Genomic DNA, 23,412 nt, shown 5'->3' with positions numbered 1-23,412 from the left:
GTTTTCCTTTAGCAAATGAACATTTTGATACAGATTCAGACAACTTCCAAATGATAAGTGTCTGGACCATTATAATAAGCGGGAAGCAGTTAGTTTGTGGCCTGTACTGCTTTACACTATATAAAGAGAAACAGGAATTTTTATAGGAAAATCCATTTGTACATATGCTGGGTGGGCAAAGAGCTTGTGAAAATAAAGCCTGCATTAATCAATTAATTTAAGAGATCTAAACTGCAGATACCTAAACTACCTTAATTTTGACTTTTCCTAATCTCCGAGTGATGATTTTACAGCTTAGTAACATTAATTTAATATTACTTTATGTGCATTCATTGATTTAATGAGCATCTATGAGCACTGCATACAAGCTCTTAAACTCCTCATTCTGTGTGATGGGAAGCAAAGGCTACTGCTACGCACCTTTGTACCAGGCTCCCCGGGTCGTCCTGGAATCCCAAACCCACCAGGCAAACCCTGTGTGTAGAAGACAACAAAACCAGAAAAGACAACTACAGTTGCATCTTAGCCCTGCCAGTATCAAAGTTTTAAATTTTCAAACCAGTCACTAATTCACCAAAAGCAACAACTTTAAGTAAACAATTCAGAAAGCTAGAAAACTTCAACCACTTACAATACACAGACTTTTCTTTGTTTTGAATGTAAGAAACAGTACTGGAAATTCAGTAAAATACATACGACTTCTCCTTTTGGTCCTGGTTCACCATCTTTTCCAGGCTTTCCCTGTAAAACACCAAGTTCCACTCTGCTTAAATGGATGGCCACATATATACAATTTCTAAATATGGTGGATGAAACACTAGAAAAAAACAATCACTACTGAAATGCATTAATTGATGTATGCTAACAGTACAGAGGTACAAAGCAGGCAAATTGTGGCTGTCTAGTGCTTATGTTACTCAACATCCTACAAGATGCAGAATTAAATAAAATCCTGCAAATCTGTTCCCAGATCCAGGAATAACATATGGGTTTCCCAGTCAAGGAGGCTTCAAGACATAATATATCAAAAGGAATATATCAAAAGACATAATATATCACAGGAAACCGGAACCAGACCCAGAAACTTTTCCTTTCATAGCATCCCTTTCTATATATATACTCCCCAACCTCACAAAACCTTTATTCATTGATGTTTCATGGCTCAGTTTCAGCAGAAGGCTTGGAGAGTGGCCCTGTATCAGATCACGTGGTAATCTAGTGGTAAAAAACCACTTCCTCTAAATTGAAAGCTGTAATTTCAAATAACAAGGTGGATGATAACCTAGAATCCAAGACTCCCTACTCCAGAGTAAAATGATTCACTATTGCACCACTGTGTTAGCCTACAGAGTGGATTACCTTTCCCTGAGGTAATCAACAGGTACATGATAAATGACCTAGATGGACTAACCTACTTCTGACCATTCTCTTCCTCTTCCTATGGACGATGAAGGGACTGCACCTAAGCTTGTAGCCTAATCTACTGGAGGCTGGCTTTTAGTTGGTGTCACAACTGTATGCGTATCTTAGGCAACATGAATATGTCCCATAAACCCAAGAAAATGGTATACTTAATACACAAATTAACAGTGCATACAAGTCAGTCTAAAAAAATAATCTAACAAACAAATGTGAACAGGCCACCACCACCAAAGTGTGCAGCTATGGTATCTTTTAAAGCAGGGTTACAAGTAATTTTTAGTGATTAATTAAAACTATGATCTGTAAAGTCAGGAGAGTCTTCAAATGTAAACTGTGATTGGAATTAATCATATGGTTTCATTCCATGAAACTAGGATATCAGAATATCCCAACATCTGTTCATCTTTCAAGTCTTATCTTACTTTCAGAAGTAGCTATGATTTCCTTGAACAGCAACAATGATACATAAAATATCTTAGAAACTTTGTTTAGGGAACTCTGCAGAATCTGAAATCTGTATTTCTGAACAATTCAAAGATGCTCTGATTTCCTCAACATTTCTCCACTCCAGCTTTCAAGTCCTCCTTTACTACATTCATACATACATGATAGCAAAGATAATCCCATCACATATCTTTACTGAAAGGATGACAGAACATTTGACCTTGAAGTACAGTAGAGAGGGAGATTTTATCTTTTACAGACTGAAGTATAATTCAATGCCTATGGAAGTGTTGGATCTTTTCCTAACAGCTTATGAAGACCCACAATTTGAGAAACAATTCTTTAGAAACATTTGCATGTAGCAAACATATGTTTTAGCTGCCACCTCAGCTATGAAAGATATAGCATGACTCATGCAAAAGTTGTATGGATAAGACAATAATATAAGGCAAACTAGGCAAATGTAACAGACCTTAGGGCCACAAGCTTTTACAGTGAGGCTAGAAACTAGCGAACATAGTCATCTAAATTTTTTGCTCCATTCATCTTCTTTGTAAGAAATAGTACCTTTAGGTTAAGAAGGCTTATTTTGTAGATTGTAAGTAAGAATATTTGAAATAAATTCAACATGTTCCATTTAGCTAAAGTCATTCCTAAAGAACGATTTGTTTTACTTTGCTTTTCCTTCTTTTCTGGAATGACTTAATCTCGCTTCAGTTGGGATCAATGGGAGTCTTGCCTTTGCCTTCAGCACTGCAAGCTGCTGTTAGGTGTCTTTAGTTATCTGAAATTATGCTATGTACTAATATTACTGTATGTTATGACTACCTTGACTTGTACACCTGTCCTACAGCAAAATTTGCTTGTTTGAAATATACCAAATTTGCTGCTTCACTAATGGTTACTAAGCTTCATTAGCTTACAGAAACAATACAACTGTAATTATAGTATTGATAAAGTTGAGCATACTTACACGTGGACCAGGCTTCCCAGGTTCACCCTTTTCTCCTTTGAAACCCGAACCTGGCAATCCCTGAAAAATAAAGAAATACACACCAGATTAAAAATGCTGCCAAATTCTAAAGTAAATTTTCTTTTATCAAATATCTATACAGATATTCAGGACTATTATCAGATTCTTCACAATTTTTATAGTAATATAAAAAAAAGTATACACAATACTCACCGGAGTACCCTGTTCACCCTTTTCACCTGGATCACCCTAATGAAATTATTAAAAAAAATTAGATTAGTAAGGAAAATACTGACCATTCTTCATTTAGGTTGGAAATCATTTAATTCTTCATGTCAGCAAAAGCACATTTAACCCTGTTCTCCACTTCAAGAACTATGCCTAAGAGTGAGATGTGCAAGAAGTTAGACAAACACAAAATGTGAATCCATTAAACTAGTTTATTATACTAATATATATTGCTTAGACTGCCTAATTCAATAATTCAAAAATTCATTAGCACTCAGATTCCATGAATGCAAATCTACATATGAAAAGTCCAGTGTATGCTACTTAATTCACATTTTTAGAATATTTGGTGTTTACAGGACTATGCTTATCAATCGTCCTTCCTCAGAAAGTCCTCTGCTGTATGGATTACTTATTTAAGCAATTATTTATTCATTTATCATTTATCATATATTTTTCAGAGAAACATCTAGAAGACAATCAAAATTCATTCATGAAGTAAAACAGGGAGAAATTTTTGAAAAACTGGCTCTAGGTGACTTAATATTGCCTTTTTCTTGTTTTACTTATGCTTGCTAATTCCTATTTATCATGTTTTAATGAAGAGTAAACAAGATTAATCATTTAAGGTCTCACCTTTTCTCCCTTTATGACTTCACTCCCTTTTTCTTTCATATGTGGTGCTGGTCCTGGGGGGCCTGGGGGGCCCCTTACCCCTTGTTCTCCCTGTCAACACCAAATTCAAGATAGTCTATTGAAAACAGTACTGACACTGAGAACAAACATTATTAAGACCAATAACATTAAAGGGAACTAACCCTCACCTTTAAAAATATAGCAAAATGAGTTTTTTAAACTCTTACTTTAGTAAAATCAGTCAGAAAAAGGGTTACATACAGTTATAGAAGACACAACTGTACAACAGGTGACAGAGAGAGACTGTCCTCAAGAAAGATCCCTAAATCTCCTGTTAGGGTGATGATTGAGTAATACCAAATATCAGGAACATATCCAATTAATTATTGCAATAGTACAAAAGCTTTTCAGTGCCTCAAGGAGATTAGGAAGAAAGAAGTCAAGTGCAGAAAGTCGATGCCTGAAGGAAAATGTTAGTCAAAGCTTACAGTATCCCATCAGCTTTACAACTGTCCATAAAGGCCAACTTCAAGATGATAACTGTGGATCATACTTTTTTACTATGTATGTGTCAGAACCTCATCTCCTTATTTAATGCAAAAGCACTCTTTTACAGTAAAACAACTCCAAAAAGGTTTGATACATTTCTGTTACCATTAATTTTTTGTGAAAGACAAACCCGAGGAGTGTCCAGGAAATCTCCACATCTCTGACCAACATTTTTCAAGAAATTTTATGATAACAAGTTAATTTCAACAACGTGTCACGTCCAAAAAAATTCTATCCATTAGGAATAGTGTGACTCAAAATACATAAATAAGGTGGTGGATAAAAATCCTGCACCTAAGTTATACTCCAAAAGGCTTCTGTCAATGACGCTCATGAGAAGCTTCTGGAGAAGGGTTCAGACACACTCTCAATTTACCAAATAACCCATGACTGCATGTATTTCTTGGCTCCTGAAAACACATCATAAGGCACTTCGGCCTAGACCTCTCAGTGAGAGAGTTAACAGATTAGACCTAACATGTTTTGCCTCCCATTTGATGCTGGTTAAGAGAATAAATGGGATCCTGAAGCACATCTTTTGGCTTAGTTTCATTCAAAAGTAAACCAGTCCGTGTGCTCTGAAAACTGCTCCTGGCTGAGTCAAGACACAGTAAAAGGGGACAACTGAAAGATCTGCCTTAAAAGTAGATCAAACCAAACTAATGAAGACAGGCCCTCAAGAGTCCTACCACAATTAATTCTGATAATTCTGGACAGCACATTAAATCTTATAACTCAGAATTAAATCAAATAAATCTCATGATGAGTCCTAACATACAGATAAATGTTTCCAGATCTGCCTACTGCAAGCTAGTTGGTACTAGTCACAGCTGGAAAACAGGATAATGACCAAAATTAATGACCAGGTATAACATCATCATGAACAAAGCCTGTAACCATTCACGACTTTCGATCATTTAGGTGTAAGTTACAGATTTACTCAAGTCTTCCAAAAATTACAATGCTGATTTTCTCCATTGATTGATTCCCACAGTTTATTTAAAACAAAATATCAAGAACATTTCTGACAGTAATTCTTTAGAAGTTTTCAAGAGACTTACCTTTTCACCTTTGGGACCCTGAAAGCCCAAGCCCATGTAGCCCTGAAAATATAAATTACACATACTTAATTTTCATCAGCAGTGCATACATGCATACATACACTCATATGAAGGTATTCTGTACACAGCAAAAAAAAGTTAAGAGAGGAGATAAAAGACAGAATATGTCTTTTAAATGCACCTGTGAAACAAATAAATGATTATGTCCTTAACCTCACTGCTGGTTAAGTCCTGCATCACAGCAATTTGTGAATAAAATAGATAAAACAAAAATTATCAGCTAATTTTATTGTCAGTATGCATTTTACAACATTTTAGCGAAAATTTTGGCATTTTTATGAGTTCAAATAATCATAGAATTGATTACTACTACTACATAGTAATTACTACTGACTTGATCAAATGAGATCTAAACAAGTTTGAAGAAAACCTAAAAATTGTGTTAAAAATATCTCTTTATGATGCCCATTAAGACACAAAAATAGATTCCAAAGTGTAAAAAACTCACTCTTTCAGGACCATTAGTTTCCAAATTTTGGGGGATCTGGTGTGCCAAATAAACAAATAGACTTAAGCTTTACAATAGAAAGTGTCTTACCTTCTCGCCTGGGAGTCCTGGTGGCCCTGGGGGACCCTACAAGACAGTATATTTTAGCATATATATGTGTATGTATTCCACATGAGGTGGAATAATGACACCTATTACGAAGACAGCAAAAATGCTATTGTTTCCATTAAACCAAGATGTATTCTTCTGCTATTGTGCACAACTCACAGCTTAGAATAAACAATAAAAACAAACAGAATCTGTCTAAGACATCTCATCAGACCTTGGTTTTCATTTAAGAGCTTTGGACCTAATCAGCATTTAACAAGAGACAATCCAAAAGAAGTCTATGGTATGCACTGTAAAATAACTTTATTGCTGGCTTTTCTTTTTTCAGTTTTGCATGCTAAATATTACTCCTCACCTTTCCTTCACTAAAATTGTTCTTTTTCACATCAACAAGTGCAAATGCTGACTAAACTGTACTACCATTTTCCTTTACATCATTTTCAGTTTTCTTCAGAAGGGTAAGAAATCTCACACAGCTCCCTTTAATACTGAACTTTAATACCCACTGAACACAGAAACACTGGGTGGACTTTTACCAGATGGAAATAACTGATCCCTGATAGTGTTACCTGCATCCAGTGCAGGACGAGAAGGTATCTGTTAGACCTGTCAAAATGTCAAATAGCTGAAACTCCTTCAGCATTTGGCAATTACCATAACAGACAGTTGATATCCTGCTTTCCACAGTACTACTTAATGTGGCTGCCCGTAAGAACAGCCTCAGTAAACTTATTGATTTAGATCTGGCTGCTAGGTTTGTAGTTTATCTTCTATAAATTAAGTGAAGAAAGAGGGAAAAGGAGGAATAACTATTACAACCCCTCCCACACAAAAATGGTCTCCAAACCTACAAGAAGATAAGATGACTATAGGAGCAGCTGCTATTGAAAACCTACGTTACTCAGTCATACCTGCCATAATAAGAGTCCAGAAAGTTAAACATGAAGCCTGGAACCACAGGTTATCTTTACCAAATCCCAACAAACACCGGCTACACAAACCTTGTAGAACTTTCCTATTATAAAGCTCTATAAGTAAAGTACAAATCACCGTAAGAGGAAACTTACTGGATCTCCTGGAGGCCCTTGTGGCCCCATTGGTCCCTGAAACCCTGGAGTTCCAGGTGGACCCTATGAAAAATTAAAATGGCATAGTTAAAAAGTCATGTTTATTTTGTAGTTTCATGATATTTATAAAATTTTAATTGAAGCTCACTGCTATTCAAACATCATTCAGACTTACAGGTAGTCCAGGTTGGCCAGGAAAGCCTTTATCACCTTTTAGCACACTAGGAGGTAAAAGACCAATCACTTCACCTGGATCTCCCTATAATAAGAAAAGAAAAAGAATACTACTTGAACACCCATTCAAATACATTCAAAAACAATAAAAGCTGAGAGGACAGTTGGAGCTGTGTAAAGTTTGGTATCATTTGGAAAGCCAACTTTAAAAAAGTCACCTTACTTCTTTTAATTCAGCTGAAACATAGCAAGAAATGTTAAAAGTTAAGACCTTAATTGCCAAATGCCTTTTAAAGCCAACTAAAGAGATTCCAGTACTGCGTCTTTCTTCATACCCTAATTTCCTATACTGTAATGGGTAATCAGAAAGATTTTCCTACCATATCTGTCACTACTACAGTGTCACCACACAACTGGAGCTTCGGACCTGGCTGCTGAGAGAAGCAGTAAACTCACAATCTCTTTTCCAGGGTGAGATCTTCAGTCGTATACCTAATTTTATCATAAAAGCCATTTATGGCATCCTTTTCCTTCAAAAAAGGAATCCACTTTGTCTTAGTTCAGAACACTATTCTGATTGTTATCCACCGTCTTTATTGTCTCTTTTTTTTTTTTTGATAGCAAAAGATCCCATTTTTCCTGCATTTTTGTACAAAGTTGCAATATTGTAAGTGATTTTATTTCTAGAGTTGTGTATCTATGCATACATGCCTAGAGAAGAAACATTTGAGTACTTCAGTGATTATAGACTAAGTCAGTTCTTCCCATATGAGAAAAAGAGAAAAGGGCCTTTCACAACTTCAGGTAGTCATGTCATTAAAATCCGAGATTACATTTAGATTTATATTTAGCTTACAGTTCCAAATTAGATCTGTTCATTTTAAAAAGCAAAAGCTCTGTGTTGACATTCAATATTTCATTCTCCAACTCACAAAATGCACTCAGATACCTAGTTAGTTGAATTTATTTCTTTATGAAAACTGTTTAGTGTGTTTGGATGCTCCTCATATTGTGGGCTATATAACCTCCTTCCACAAATGTTATCCATGTGAAACTATTTAGATAAATGAAATATCAATATCAAGACAAACGTTTGAACCATAAAATCTATCTAAATCTTTATACACAATTGGGTGGCTACCATATTATATATAATTAATGATATGTACTACTTTTTTCTGTTGTAATCTATGTAATACTTACATTTTTAAGACCTGCATGGAGCAACACATATGTTCAATTGTTATTAACTGGAGGTTGCCCCACAGTCTTTATTTAGTGGTACTACAGAACAAAGTGAAACATGGTGGTACAATCTTTCAGTCCTTAAGTAAAGACTGTTAGTCTTAGAGGGTGCCAAGTTCACCCTAGTTCTTATTGTTAGAAGCAGGATATGAACACAGAGTAAAATGTACCTTCATTCCAGGAGGTCCTGGAGGTCCCTGTGAAAAAAGACATATTTGATATTATTGCTTCTCAGTATTGTATATTTCACATGTTAAAGTCTATGTCATTTCGTATAGTCATATTTGTATTTCAAGAATCAGGGTTGAAACAAGTGAATCAAGCATGAAAGAATCTACTTACTACACTCCCAGTCAGTCCTGGTAAACCTGGGGGACCTACTGGACCTCTTTCACCCTAAGGGGAATGGAGAAATTGGTTTTGTTTAGGGAACATAAGCTTGAGGAATGTTTTTATTTCAATACAGAGATGCTGTTATAAACATGTGTAAACGTCACCTTTGTGCCATTACATCCTGGAATGCCAGGTGGACCAGGAGGGCCATCTTGTCCAGGAATGCCCTACATGAAAAGAAAGTAAAGAAATTAGCAATATTAGCATTAAGCCAGGTCAGATGTCACAATTAGAACTTTGATGTTCTTTATAAAAATACATATACTTCACACGTACAGGAAGGCCTGGGTTTCCTGGAAAGCCTGATGCTCCTGGGGGGCCCTGCAATTGACAAAAACATGAACTGAAATGACAAACCCACAGAACAGCAATGACAAGGTGCAGTCCGAGTCGCATCTCCAGTGGTCACAGTCAAGAAACAAGGAACAGTTTCTTTTAAACTTCCAGGACAAAATAGCTCTAATCTCTAAAACCTCTCAAATGTGGCATCTTAGTAATCAATAACTGAAAGCAACTTTTTATGACTTTAACTTTTTAAGCACCAATATGGATTTCCTTCAACAGGAACTACACTAGAGCCTTGTGTACAGGTAAAAAGGAAGGCAGAGGTGCTGTCTTCTCTTAATCTTTGTTCCCAAAATGAAATTTACTTCTTCATAGCAGAAGAGGATGTTAATGCGCTGTAAAAATGCTTCTCTATCTTTCATACTCCACATCAGCGTATCAACTCATCCTCATTACCAAAAACTCCACCAGGTTGAGATAACTCTTTCTCTGTAATGAATCAGGAGTTTGACTTGCCACATCATTTTCATCCTACCAGCTTATTTATTCATGCAATATTTCCTAATACTTGAAGCAGAAAAAGATGTATGGGAATCCTGTGCTCAGACAGTATATTTGTATCTTCCGAAACTTTATGATTGCTAAAATACAGTCTACTTGCACAGTAGCACACAAACACATTTGCCAGGAGATGCCAATTTACATTAACACTCAGGATACCCCAGGGTATCATGAACATCATGGACTGAAATAAGGATTTCTTGATCTAGCGGAATACCCCCCCTGTAATAGCTCAGAAACTGCAGTTGATTCAGCACATTCTAAGTGCTGCAGGAACTGCAGGCAAATAGAGAACAAAACTGAGACGGCATTTTGAAAATCTGCAGACAAGAGGGTATAGCTGAAAATGTATGCATCACTACTGGTCAAGTCATTTGAATCCCTTTTCATCATTACATTAGGATACAGGAAAATGCTCCGGAATGAACTTGACACCTCACAAAACCCCAACATGGCCCTGGCTAATATGATGTGCTAAAATAAGTGCCACATTAAACAGAAATGACAGCAGGAAGGTTACAGGGATATTCAGAGCCTCTTCTAGTAAAGTCAAGAGATCTCGGTCCCTGGCTTTAATTAGGCTCTGCAGCTTATGCACGTTTTTAATATGTATGTGCTTATGGGTGTGTCAGCTTCTCCGCTGGAGTGCTTCAAGGAGGTTAGATGGCAAACATAAAGGAGAATTTTGCATGAGGTAATAAGGTTGGTTCATATTCAAGCTGGAATAAAGCTTCTCGGTATGTCAGAAAGATATCAAAGGCATATTAAAACCAGTGCTGTTGATTCAGTGGTAAGTACCAGGTGAAAATGCAAATGGACAAAGCCACTGACTGCCCAATGCAAAAAGAACTTCAAAGGCAGAAACAAGAATTTTGAAATTATTGTGCAGCACAAGGGGATGCCATGGACTAAGTCAAAGAAGAAACTAACCCCATCTTGCACTTGAAGGCAGCCATGGAGAGTTAAAGACATAAAAATCCATAGACATCAGAATTGCAAAAAACTAAGTTAGAACTCACTCTTGTTCCTTTTGTTCCTGGCAGTCCTGGTTCTCCAGTATCACCCTGAAAAGGAAAAGAGATAGCTTTGTTTTTCCTAGGGACGATTTAGGGAAATCTGAATGTTTTAAATAGTAAAGCTTAAATTCTTACCTTAAGCCCTGGTGGCCCAGGGGGACCTTCAGGTCCTTGCATTCCAGGAAACCCAATCACACCCTGTAGTCCAGGCAAGCCTCTTTCTCCCTGTTGGAAGAAGAAAACACATTAGAAACTAAACAACTGAAGCTGCTTCCTCAAGCAACCCACATATCCCCTGTTTCTGTGCTCAAGAAACCTGATAGGTGGTAAGAAGATATGTGTGATAGCAAACATTTCATGTTGGTATTTGAAAGAATTACTATAAACAAATATTTCTGGTTCAGTAATAGGTTGGCAGAGGCCGAGTGTGGCATAATAAAAAAGCACTCTTTGAATGTCAATGAAACCTTTTTTCTGTCTCCCTGGATAGCACTGTCCAGAGCATGTTTATACCCCTGGGATCAGGAAGGCCACTTTCCCTCTGATAAGACCTATCTGCATTCATATAGAGATACAGCTAAATCCTGGTAGAAAATCTAACACCCCAAATCAGCAATTAAATTCCTGAAAACCGCAAATATCACTGTTCAGTCACTACTTTATGACTGGCCAATACCACTCCTCTTCTTACATATCATTCACAACAGCAGATTTTGGAGACCAGGCTTGTCATAGTCTTGAATTCAGGGTGGTTCAGAGACAGAGTGCTTCAAGAATCAGGTTCTTCCCAAGAAGCTGAACACAGATTGTATGTGTCACCTTTTAGGCTCTTCTCTAATACTGTATGGGACACCTGTGTTTTCTGTGCTGTTGCTCTCTCTACAACAATGACTTTAAATCAGATAAATCTAGAGGCAGAAAATCCATCCACACTCTAGATCAATATTGCAGCTATTACATGTTCACTATACTTCCACTCCCAGTGAAACCAAGAAGGACACTGTCTGAATAAAGGCTGCAAAATCTACACATAGGAGAGAGAGAAAAAAATCACACATGTCAAGGTCTGAAAACAGCAAATCAAGCAAATCAAATGCCAAACATTCCATGTAGGAAGTAATCAGAGTTGTCCTTTCAAGATGTGGTGTGAAACAGAAACACTTCATATAGTCCAAAAAATGTGGGAATATTGGATGAATAAAACATTAGTGAGCAAGTGCAAAAAGGAAAAGTTATACAAGTTTGGACAACAGCTAAAAACCACGGGTTTTAGCTTTAGTTTTAGAAACTCAAAACACAGACCAATTTTCAAAGGGTTCCTACGAGAAAATAAAATCAACAAGGTTCAAAACACACAAAAAGAAGCTATGCAAAGTTTTAAGTATTTTCAGCAAAACAGTGAGAGATGAGATTTCTATTTGCAATTAACAAACAATTTAGTATTTGGCTTTTAGGATGGTGAATAGCAAGAAACTCTTCTCCTGTTTGCTCAGGACAAAGATTCCCAGCAGTATGCTGGTAGCTTGCAGGGGTCAGCTGAGGACTGAACACACAAAAGAACATCTGAATCTTGGAGAGCTCACTCTTCAAGTATGTAACAGGCATCTTGCAAACCAAAGGTTACAATATGCAGGCAGAGGAAACCCATAGACACAATGCTAGTTACAGTTTCAGAAAGTGATAGGAATTGGAAAATTTGTGGAGTTACTTGGTTGATGTTGTTTTTTTGCTCCGTGGCCAGGATGAAGAAACAAAGGAGAAGAGAGGAGAAGAGCAAGGTCAAGGAGGAAGGTGGGGAGAAAACTATAACTGACATGGTAAGAGCATGAGAATATGAAATCAAAGTAAGTAATTTATTAAAATTTCCTGCCAGGAAAAATTCTCCTGCTGCTTCTCCTCTCCTTCCTCCCACAAAAATAAATTTTTCAATAAAATGGTACTTTCTAAGGCAAACAATCAGATTTTCTTTGAAATGGCATGATCTCCTCTATTTACTCCCCAGTATTTGTTGTGGTTTGAGAATAAAGTTTGCTAATAACCCAAATCTGAGGCAGTGTGTTAGACCACAAAAGACAGCAAAACAAAGCAAATAGCAGAACAGCTGAAGAAATACATTTCTAGGTCAGTTGTAAGAGGTATGAAGTCCAAGTTTTAAAGTGACTAAAACTGTTTTGAAAAATATTTTACGGAAGAACCTATCAGGATCCAGGCATCTGAATAAATGTTGAAGTAATTAAAAAATCTGAAAGCTATCTGAAATGTTAAACAGATTACTGAGGTTCTTAAACCCATTCTTTGGCTAGCTAATTGGCATTGCAGGAACAAGTGTATTTCTACAAAATCAGATGTTGTGTTACTTCAGACCAGGATTTCACACTGAACCCTGGGCACTTGCTCTCATGACCTGCTGGGAGATGGACTAAGGAGGGAGAAGACACTCAAGTACATACAACAGGGTTCTCCATTGCTGAACGAAAGCACAACATGTGCAAATGAGAAGAAAACAAGATTATTTTGACACCCACTGAGAAATACGAGTCATGAGTAACACAACTAATGCTTTCTGCACTCAGGAGTTCTGTCCATCTGAGGACTTCACCACACTTTGAACCACTGCATCCTGCACACAGGGAAACAGTCTTTCCTCTGTTCTTAAGGAAAGATAAAACTGAGGTTTACAGATCAGATTTTCACTTAGTCTAAGGTTCCCTTAAGATGGTTCTGGCATGGTAAAAGGGACTTAATGTGCTTGTAAATCACTCACTAAGGTAATGACTACTTCGACTTGCCAAGGAGGTTAACTCAAGGATTGAAATAAATAAAAACTTGCACTTCCAAGGCAACTATAGTCAATCCTCTCAAGGCTCTCTTCAAGCTCCCAGGCTGCCCTGTCTGAGGGGCAAAACATATCTGCAGGAGCAGAGTAGAGACCATACCAGGTCACTTTGAGCTAAGAGACATCCAGGTTTCCCTAGAAGCATTTTATTTTACTGACTTCAACTCTTAGGCCAACAAGAAAAATAACTGGCTATTTGTCCAAGACTTCTGGACATCTAATCAAGCTACTGGATGTCTCAAGGCCTGGAAAGCATAACTCCTGAGCATGTGGAGGGCTGTATTGTCCCAAATATTGCAGACTCATGGTTTCTAATACTGGAACTGAGCTCACCTTTTTGCCAGAGGAAAGTAATGAAATGAAAAGGTCACTGCATGTGTGAGAGCTGCCAAATCTGTCTCCACACAACCTGCCACCTTGGCCACTTATTCTAACAGGGGAGCATGGACTTACACACTGCTTACACCTTTCCCATTGCTCTGCCTTACCATTTGATTTTACTGCAAAGTAAGTTTGGGGTAAGTAGTTGGAAGTATTAGGTAAGTAGCCCAAACTGTGCTGTGTCAGGCTACACAGTTAATGGGACCTTAGTCTTCCATGCCATCCACAGAAACTCAGAGAAGTTCGGACAACCTGTTCCATTAAGACCCAGTACCAAACCTAGGGATGTCTCCTGCATTCCAGACCCTTTCTTTAGTCCAGGTACCAGACTGTCTCTTTGTATAACAGTCTTAGAAAATTTGTGTGCCAAAACTTGGAAGGAAAGAAACAGTGCTGAGGAACAGAGGTCTTATTTCAATACTCCTGCTCCAGTTAGTACCAAGTTCCACCATGAGATTTTTGTTTTGGCATTGTGAGAGACTGAAATTGAAGCTTGCTTGTGTCTGTGCAAACCTCCAGGAGAAGTTGCTGAGGCCTGTAAATTGGTCTGGGGGATGTCGCCCAGAGAAGCAGGAGTGTATTGAAGGATGCATCTCCCAACACCCCCCCACTTCCTTGCGGTTGTTCTTTAGACAAGCCTCAAAGGGGCAGAGGTGTGCTGAGCTGGCCCCAACCTGTAGCCATTTGTAGCTCTGTTGTGTAGGCCAGACCCCATGCATGCATTGCTAATGAACTGATAAGAGGCAAACGTTCCTGCCCTGAAGCCAGATGCAACAAAACCTGGTGGACCGGAGAAAAAAAAAAAAAAAAAAAAAACCTAAAGGTGAGCAGATATGCTAATCAGCGGATACAATGAACTTAAAAACACAGCAGAAAATTTTGCTCTGTGTGCATCCACCATCGAAGCCTGATCCGTGTGCATCCACCACCAAAGAACTGAAGACTGAGGACCAACGGGATGCAGCTGGATCCATGGTGGTGACTATTCCTGCAGCCCTATCCTGCATCCTTGCTTTATTTCTGTCTTTTTCTTCCCTTCTGTCCTATCGCTACCCCTCTTCGCTTCTTTAATAATAAAAACCTGTTTTGGGTGTACGGCATTTGACCTCGTTTGTGTCTTAATCTCGCTCTTGGGATCGTATTGAAACCTCCCCCGACATGGGATTGGGACATTAAATTTGTGTCACGGACAGGATCCCTAGAGACTATAGAGTGCCGTATTGCCTCGCTGTGTTAAGTGGGATCTCTCAGGAACATAAGGGGGCGGGTTCGTGTTGTGCTTGGAATTTACGTGCTGTGGAATAGAAAGAATCTAATTAAGGTGCAACCTCCTAAAAGTGAACGGGAGGAAGAGTAGATAGTAATAGTGGGTTGGGGGTTTTGTTGTGTGTGTTAATTAAGGTGTGGCCTCCTGAGAGAGAAAAGGGGAAACTGGATATTAATGTGTGGCCCTTTCAGGACGATGACCCCTTTGTGTTATTTCTGTGTGTCAGATTAACGTGTGACTTCCCCAGAGAGAAAAGGGGCGACTTCGATATACATGTGTGGCCCTCTCAGAACCGCATTAGGTAGATACGCCCTTTGTGTTAAAAAAAAATAAAATGTCCCCTTGCAGGTCGAAGGGATAGATAAATTATATGACCTTTTGGAGGCTCATCAGTCTCGTCCCTCACTCCAGGGGCAAGATTGGGTGAAAACCCACTGTTTTCAACCACAGTGCAGTGGATAGGATAAGGGTGTTGCAGAAGGAAGCTAAAGTTAGGAGGGGGAAAGGAAAAGCTATAATTTGTGCAGTGTTGGGAGCAAGCCTGGCAGCGGCAGTGATAGAAAGCAGAGGCTTTGTCAAGCTGATACTGTAATTGGCTCCTTTCAAATGGTAATAAAGACCCTGCAGGAACAGTAGAGAGAAAATAAAGTTACTGGAGGAGGAAAGCAACCAAAATGCAATATTAAAGGAGGAATTGAGGAATCAACTTTTGGGGGAGGCGGATACCCTGGCAGAGGTAGAGGTGAAGCTTTTGGGATTGTATCGAAACCTCCCCCGACATTGGATCGGGACAGGCATCAGTGAAACTACACTAAATTACAGTAAAATTCTCAAAGTATCTACACTAAACAAGAGAGTACAGAAACTGTACCATCTAGAAGCTGTAAAGTCATGTGAATGCAGAGCTCCACGTGTCCTAATATTATGAGTAGATGTAGACCTCAGACATCAATGGGGTAGCAACATTTGTACTCCTGCTTTCCTACCTAAAGTTGCTTATTCAGAACTCCAAGCTCAGATGAAGCTATCACTTATTTTGCTGTACAGTACAGACATAAGCATGTCCTGAAGATGCCTTGCATTGCAAGGAAATACTTGAGCAGCACCGTCTCCCTGCTTGCCTGCCCTGTTCCTTTCTTCATACAATGTTCCAGCCAACAGCTAGTGTTCGCACTACATTTAAGCTACAACTCATTAAGCATCCACACTACATAAACTGGCAAGCACCAGATCACCGCTGCTACCCCACTTATTTTTCGCTCAGCACTGAGATTTCTAGCTGCAATGCGTGAAAAGCATGAGACTCTGACTGTAAGGGCTGTGTATTGTTCAAGTTCCAACATTCACAGCTGCAAAATCTTGGCAAGTAATACTGAAAGAGCTTCTGCTTCTTACAAATCAATTCATGAGACTCAGAAATTAAAACAGATGTAACCAAGTCATCTGTACCTCTGCTGATTCAGTGCAAACTGTCAGGAAGCGCAAAGGAGAATTCATTACTCAGCTCACAAATATGAATATTCTGCCACTCAGCTGCTGAAAATGCGGAGGTGCTACGTAAAAAGATAGCAAGTGCTCAGTCACTGTTGCATTCATTTAATAAGTAAGGTGCCTGTGTTAGCCCAGCTTTTGTGAAACGCATCCAAATGCCTTTGCACTACATAGTTCAAATTAAAAGCAATTGCATGGACTTCTAAACAGAGGTGAACCTGTTAAAAGCATACCTGCATAGACTGATATTTTTTCTGGCACCAACCCTTCCAAATTGTCCATGAAATGCTGTTTGACACATGGAACAACTGCAGATTGCTAAGCAAGAGTCACATGAAGTAAGTAGTTTCAGAAGATACAGCTGTAATAAATTAAGTGTTGAGGGGGAGGAAATAATCACCCCATTATAAATTATTTCCCCTATTATTTTGTCTAGGGACTGCTGGACTGAGAGATTTTAGACTTGAGAGACTGGTAACATGGATATAAATCAACTGTTTCCAGAAGTGCGGGCTCACAGGGTGTCTGGGCCCGTACAAATATAATGTTCTCAGGCTCTCCAGAGACTCAGGCACGTGGTAAATAACAATGTGCAGATCTTCCCAAAGCCATTTGAAAGATGCTTAATTTGCCTCTGCCAGTGATGGCACTGCAGCTGAGACAGCAGGACAGACATGTGCCAGTCCTTCAGTTAAAAAGGCATCAAAACTCAGTCTTAGGGAGAGATGTCAAAAGGCAGCTGAGCTGATCTTCCCAGCAAAGGTAGATCCATCTTTTCCTCCTTTTAAAGGGATAGTGCCACCTCACCCTTATTTACACCAGCTAATATGATTCCCTCAGTCTCCACCACAGCAGTTCAGCTCACCAAACTTACTCACTTTTCTTTAGCGAGTGAGATTGCTCTGGCCTCAGTGTGCTAAGGAGCTCATCAGGTGGCCAAGCAGCTGCCAAACCCGATGTGAGGAGGACATAGCAATCCAGGACGCAGGGCGGAAAGGCAGCAAAAGCAGCTTCTCACACCAGCGCAGTGGGGTTTGCTGGAGTTCATCCACCAGAGCTCCTCATCTGGGCCTGTGCTGCAAGAGGAACTGAGCTGGGAGCCAACAAACACTTGACCTTGCCAGAGAAGCCATCTTCAGACCAGCGCTGCTGCTGACTTCAATGTCATTATAAGCTTAGACTCGTAAACACACCTGCTCCCCCCTTCCCAAAAGTTAATGTTCATTGAACTGAAACGCCACCAAGGGCATGTGTGGCAAAGACATGCTTCAAGATGCAAATTGAGGATGCAGTTTCTAAAAAGAGATAAATAGGGCCTGACAATTCAGCATTCTTTCCTATTTTTCTCTTATCAGTCTGATTTTAGGAAGTCTCAAACATTGCCTGTGAAAAAAATTATTTTGAGACCTATGTGCAACTGTTAACAAGAAAACCCACCATCCAAAACATTCATCACACCTTGATGCTCCAGTGTGACCTTGTAAAATCTACAGTGATGCACAACAGCCTTGAAATGCACTACACGGTTTCTACCCCGAATATCCAAAGCCACATGGGAGGTGAATTTGTTCTCTGTATTTGTTCCTTCAGCTGATGTAACTGCGAGCGCTCAAGTGAATCAGCTTCAAGGTGTTAGACCAGTAATTACACTGCACAGTGGGAAATACTATTGTGCAATCTGAGTAGCACTCTCAAGTCTCTGTGTTTCCCTCCACACTTTTTCAAACGTGTTACAGAATTATAAGTGGCTCAGTGTTACATTAGCAAAGACATAGAGGTGGGGAATACCAATTTCTTTATTAAAAGTATTTTTAGCCACCAGAGGGAGCACCAGCCCTGAATATCTTTCAGGATTAAAATAAACATGTGCAATAAATATCATCTGTTTGTCCTCAGCTGCACTTACCACTTTCAGTATTTTATTGAAAGTGTGAAGTTGATATCAGTCAAACAGAATTATTGCTATATACTCACAGGGCAAGTGTCCTCAAATGCACTAAGGATGCTTAACATTACAATATTCCCACTGGACATCCTTCAGCACTAGAATCTATCTGTGCTATAGCTATACAGTTCTGGAGCCACACGAGTGACAAGCAATTAATTACACAAACATAACTATTAAGACATGCAAAGAATTTGTGTAGGAGCTCTGTAAAGATCTTGGCTAACCCAGAAGTTTTTGGGCTGAGTTCCTGACAGTATTCAGAATAGAAGAGGGAGTCGGGGGTGGGGTGGGGTAAAAAGAGGGGAGAATCAGCAAAATCTGGATTATTGCACTGCCAGGAAGCATCTGAGGAAGCTCACTCACATGGAAACATGAGTCCAACATTTTTAGCATGACTAACAGAAGGAACAGCCATGGCAGTTTTATATCACCTGCACAGCTCCACAGTCAGGCTGGCTGTGGACTGGATGAGCCCCCTGCACACCTTCAAGCATTACCAAGGCTGCTCTACATTATGCGCAGACACGTATGTTGACAGAGCAACTCCAACAGCCACTGGGGAACAGCACTCTCTAGTCATGCCCTCTCTGCCATGATGCTCATTCTGCCATCTCCTTCTCCCTTTGATCCCCCCCTGGTGACTTCTACCTGTGGGAGTCCTTCAGTCCCACAGTTAAATCAGCTCTCAGGCTGCACTGCAAAGTGGGAACACTAAGAAGCACCCACTGTGCAAAGGCCAGTGACAGGCAGGTTCATATACACGGGGGCAGAAGCTGCACTCCAGTCACCAAATGGTAGCATCTCACTCAGCTCTGTTTTTTCACTCCCTGAAAGTATTACTCTTCCTACTATGAAAGTATCCTCTCCCGAGCCTCACAAATTTACAACACTGGGGAACTCGTACAGCTTGATACAAAATGAACCCAAACCTCCAATAGTGAATCTATCAGTATAAACATTTAATTAGACAGCTGTTCAGGTTTACGGTTCAAGGACCGAAACCTATGTCTCTGCCTCCTAAATACAAAAGAATGCTTAGACTGAGAGCATATTTCAGTGTATTTCCTGGCTGCACAGAGCATTCCTCAGAAAGCTGCTAAGTGCTTCCCAGGATTATATATATAGAAATAACGATCTTTGACTATCCTTTTCTCTACATATCAGTATGTATGCACTTAGTTGGTGGGCAAGTAAGTGGGTGGATATACTGTGTGTCTGAATTTGATTTAGAAACTGAATAAGAAGTAAATTAACATTTTGAAGTCAGTCATGGCTACAGACTCAGTCTCTGTTTAATTAGCATCAAGCAAGTGGTTGCCTATCAGCATCGTATAATTTCAGTTAAACCAGCTATAAGTAATGGCCCCTCCCTACATAATTTACCAAGCCTTCTTCATATAATTCCTCTTCTTGCTCACCCCATAGTTATTCCTCATTTTCCAACTGTAGTAGTCAGTTTTGTAAATAGAGTTGCCCAAATCTCACTTTTAGGACTTCCTGAGCCATGTACATGTTTAACTTAGACTCCTCATCATTCCTGACATTTGTATGTCTTTGGCCAATGTACTTTTTGGTGATATTTGACTGCAGTGTAGATAAACGTTACAGATCCAGAAGTAGCTAGGATGCTGAGGAGGAACATATTTGTACTTCCAGCAAAATATAATTTTGCTTGTTTTCCCTCCATTTAAAAAAAAAAAAAACCAAACAAAAACCTCACTGAAGTTTAGTGAGGTGCATGTACCTTTTCATTCATTCACAGAAGACAACATGCATGACTCCTAGTTTGAACATTGTATAAGCCAGGAATAGTCTACCTCAAAGCACAATTGAGGGCATTCTATATAAAGGATGGGAATACAAAGACAAGACTAACAGACAGCACAAGCCAATAGACAGCAAGTGAACTTTATTTTCAGCTGTGGAAGCCTGTCTGCACAAAGCTTGGCAGTTTAACACCAAGGTATGTGGTTTATTGTCTTTATGTTTATACTTTTGTTGATTTTTGAAAAAAAAAGCACCCCACAGAGCTCACAATGTTTCAGGAGGAAGTCATAGAAACTTCTACCAAAGGTTTGCATGGGGTTTTCCAAACTTTTTTTTTTTTTTTTTTTCAATCAAACATGACACAAGTAGCCTCTTCTCATCAGTTAGAGCCACCCTGGGGAATGGAAGAGCCTCAAAGAACCACAAGGGAAGAGGACGTCTGAAGGACAAATGTGTTTGCACCATAAAAAAAAGGAAATTCTATCACCTGGAGACAGGTTGAATCAAAAGACTACTATATTTCCTACCCCTTCTAATCATCTGTTGAACTCATTATGCCTGAGTAACTCTTCCTTTGTTTTATTGCACATTGTGTTAAAATCACTTCCAGTGTTGAAGGTCCAAGAATATAAGGGGTAAAAATGCTCCACGCCCTTCCTTCTTCATTAGTGAAAATTATTTAGCATTTGTTTGCATTTGGCATTGTTTGAAGGCTTGCATTTAAAGATGAAACAGAAGAAAAAAAAAGGTCTTGAACTTTTCAGGTTTTTTAAATTTATTTTTGTTCAGATCCTAGACCTGGAATGAAACGTGACGTTACATGCAAGTTTTATTCTCTTGCCAAAGGTTTGTCATGGACATATTTACAGAAAATAATCTCTTCCATAAATAGTAAAAACATGGGCAGCTGGTCCTAGACAGTACAGACTGCAATCAAGTTCTCATAATGAAGTAGCTCATATCTTAGAGTACATGACAGACAGTACTATTTGAGACAGTTCTATTCTAGCTGCTTTTTTGGGTCAGGCTAGAAATGGCATTTCTAAAGTCTTAAACATTTTGAAAGCTGCATAGGAGTAAAATATATTTCCACAAAAGCTAGAGGAAATATTCTGGCATCTGACTTTTTATCATGAAAATACCACAAGGCTGATAACATTGTGCCTCAAAAGTGTAAATCAGTTTCTTCAGTTTAATCTCCAGTGTCTCTTGACTCAGCCAGATCCATTGAAGAACAGGCACTACAATATAGGTTTTTTGTAGTATCTTTGGGGCTATTCAGCCTAAAGCAATTAAGTTAACAAAGATGTAATAATCATTAATAATAATGAAAACAAATCTTTTCCTTACTTTGACATTGTGGAGGACATCAGCATCACTTTCAGTGAATGCCAACCAAAAGTTGGTCTACTGCTTAGTAGATGTGTTTAGGGTTTTCTTTTGGGGGACAAAAAAAAAAAAAAAGACCAGGATAAATAAAATCCGTGATGTATGACTGCCACCCAGAGGAGCCCGCGGGAAGTGACACAGCCGTGGGACGCGGGAGGGTGCGAGTGACGCGGGACGGCTCTTCCCGCGGCGCCGCTCGCACCGGCTCTGCCGAGCTCCCCTCCCGCCGGCAGCCTCTGCGAGCTGGCTGGGCCCGAGGAGAGGCGTCGTGCAAAGGCAGTTTTGCCATCAAAAGCTTGTACTTTGCCTATATCTGGAGATTATTGTTTTCTTCTCTGAGGTAAAGTGTCCGACAGTTCCCATGCCTTGGCATTGATACAAATTAATGATATTTAATACCTAGAACATCCTAAAGAGATCCCTTTGGAGGAGTTTTAGGAGTCTGAGTGTGTCCTTGCTGAACCTCCAGCTTCCATCTCCACATTTTCAGACAGAAATGAAATTTGAGTTGAAGATTTGCAATCACATCCTTAACTCGCAAACTTCATTAAAGGTCCTGCATACAGCTTGCAACAGCACTGGCTTCTCTGTCCCTTGGTATTCTTTCCCTTTTTTTTTCTTTCCCTCACTCCTGACCTCCGAGTCAGGGGGCACTTTAGACTGCCCTTCTGTACTAGAGTCCCTCCCTTCCACTACTACTACTTAAACTCATCTGTTTTGCAGTACTGCAGTCTTTCAGTCTTTGCTTGGCAGTCCAGCAAACTGTTCTAACAAAACTAAGGGTCACCAAAAGGCCCCAAAGCTCTTAGCATTTTTCTAACTTAGCCATTAAATACTTTTATTTCATCCATTTACAGTCAGTAACAGTGTTGCATGAGAAAAGAGAGAGGACATCCAATTTGATGCCAGTGTCTGCGTTCACTCACTTGCTTAACTCAGTATATTTACTTCGTGCACACTGATATTTGACACAAGCCTTGGTGAGAATTATTTTTGTTGGCATCTCTAAACATTTTTAAATGTTCCAGCTGAACTTCAGTGGAAGCTGTCACATGCTTTCTTTAAGAGCTACAAAATTTATGATGGGTAGGTTTTGCCATTCTAGTTACTCTTAAATATTCAGGGGGATAGAAACATGATTTTACAGATGGGAGTCTTAAGTTGCTATTCCCTTGGCTTTATTTTAATTTTGCTCTTCTGTTGTTAAAGATGATACAGAAGATTTCACCTGTTACTGAAAGCTAATAATTATTTTCATCATTTAGGTTAAATTTGCTATGTTGTCCATAACTCAATTTACTTACTATTCTGTAAAACCTTCTCAGGTGTTATACATACCTGAAAGGATCGGTAAATCTTTTTTAACATCTCTTGAAAATGCTTTTTCAGCTGTTCTTGCTCTTTGCATCATACTAAGCTTGTTTCTCAGCTAAACTAAAGAGGTTCTCCAGCTGTTTAGGAAGTTTCTTGTGTGACAAAGTACCCCACTACCACTTCGCAGCTACTTCAGGTTTCACCTTTGAAAATCCCACTTTCATGCTGCTTCTTACTGTTCTGTCTCCTTCCAGGCATATATGGTTACAAATTTTGCTATTGCTTCTGCTGGAAGTGTCTGTGAGAATTTTGTATGAAATCTGGCTTTTTACCCTTTCTTAATGAAATC

General features: G+C 39.2%; 1 protein-coding gene across 1 annotated transcript in view; it reads right to left on the bottom strand.

The window, feature by feature from the left end:
* Positions 1-23,412, bottom strand: part of COL4A1 (collagen type IV alpha 1 chain) — a 128,308-nt gene that overhangs the window by 44,104 nt on the left and 60,792 nt on the right. The window contains exons 3-17 of the mRNA XM_074910417.1: positions 10,806-10,895; positions 10,674-10,718; positions 9,085-9,129; positions 8,913-8,975; positions 8,758-8,811; positions 8,586-8,612; positions 7,172-7,255; positions 6,997-7,059; positions 5,912-5,947; positions 5,314-5,355; positions 3,704-3,793; positions 3,053-3,088; positions 2,840-2,899; positions 697-741; positions 421-474 (exon numbers count right to left, since the gene is read on the bottom strand). Coding sequence (XP_074766518.1) covers positions 421-474; positions 697-741; positions 2,840-2,899; positions 3,053-3,088; positions 3,704-3,793; positions 5,314-5,355; positions 5,912-5,947; positions 6,997-7,059; positions 7,172-7,255; positions 8,586-8,612; positions 8,758-8,811; positions 8,913-8,975; positions 9,085-9,129; positions 10,674-10,718; positions 10,806-10,895 — 834 coding nt within the window. The remainder of the gene's footprint in view (positions 1-420; positions 475-696; positions 742-2,839; positions 2,900-3,052; positions 3,089-3,703; positions 3,794-5,313; positions 5,356-5,911; positions 5,948-6,996; positions 7,060-7,171; positions 7,256-8,585; positions 8,613-8,757; positions 8,812-8,912; positions 8,976-9,084; positions 9,130-10,673; positions 10,719-10,805; positions 10,896-23,412) is intronic.

This window comes from Athene noctua, chromosome 1 (genome assembly GCF_965140245.1).
Source record: "Athene noctua chromosome 1, bAthNoc1.hap1.1, whole genome shotgun sequence".
Classification (NCBI taxonomy): domain Eukaryota; kingdom Metazoa; phylum Chordata; class Aves; order Strigiformes; family Strigidae; genus Athene; species Athene noctua.
The sequence above is the reverse complement of the archived record's forward strand: the minus strand, read 5'-3'. Positions and strand labels throughout refer to the sequence as shown.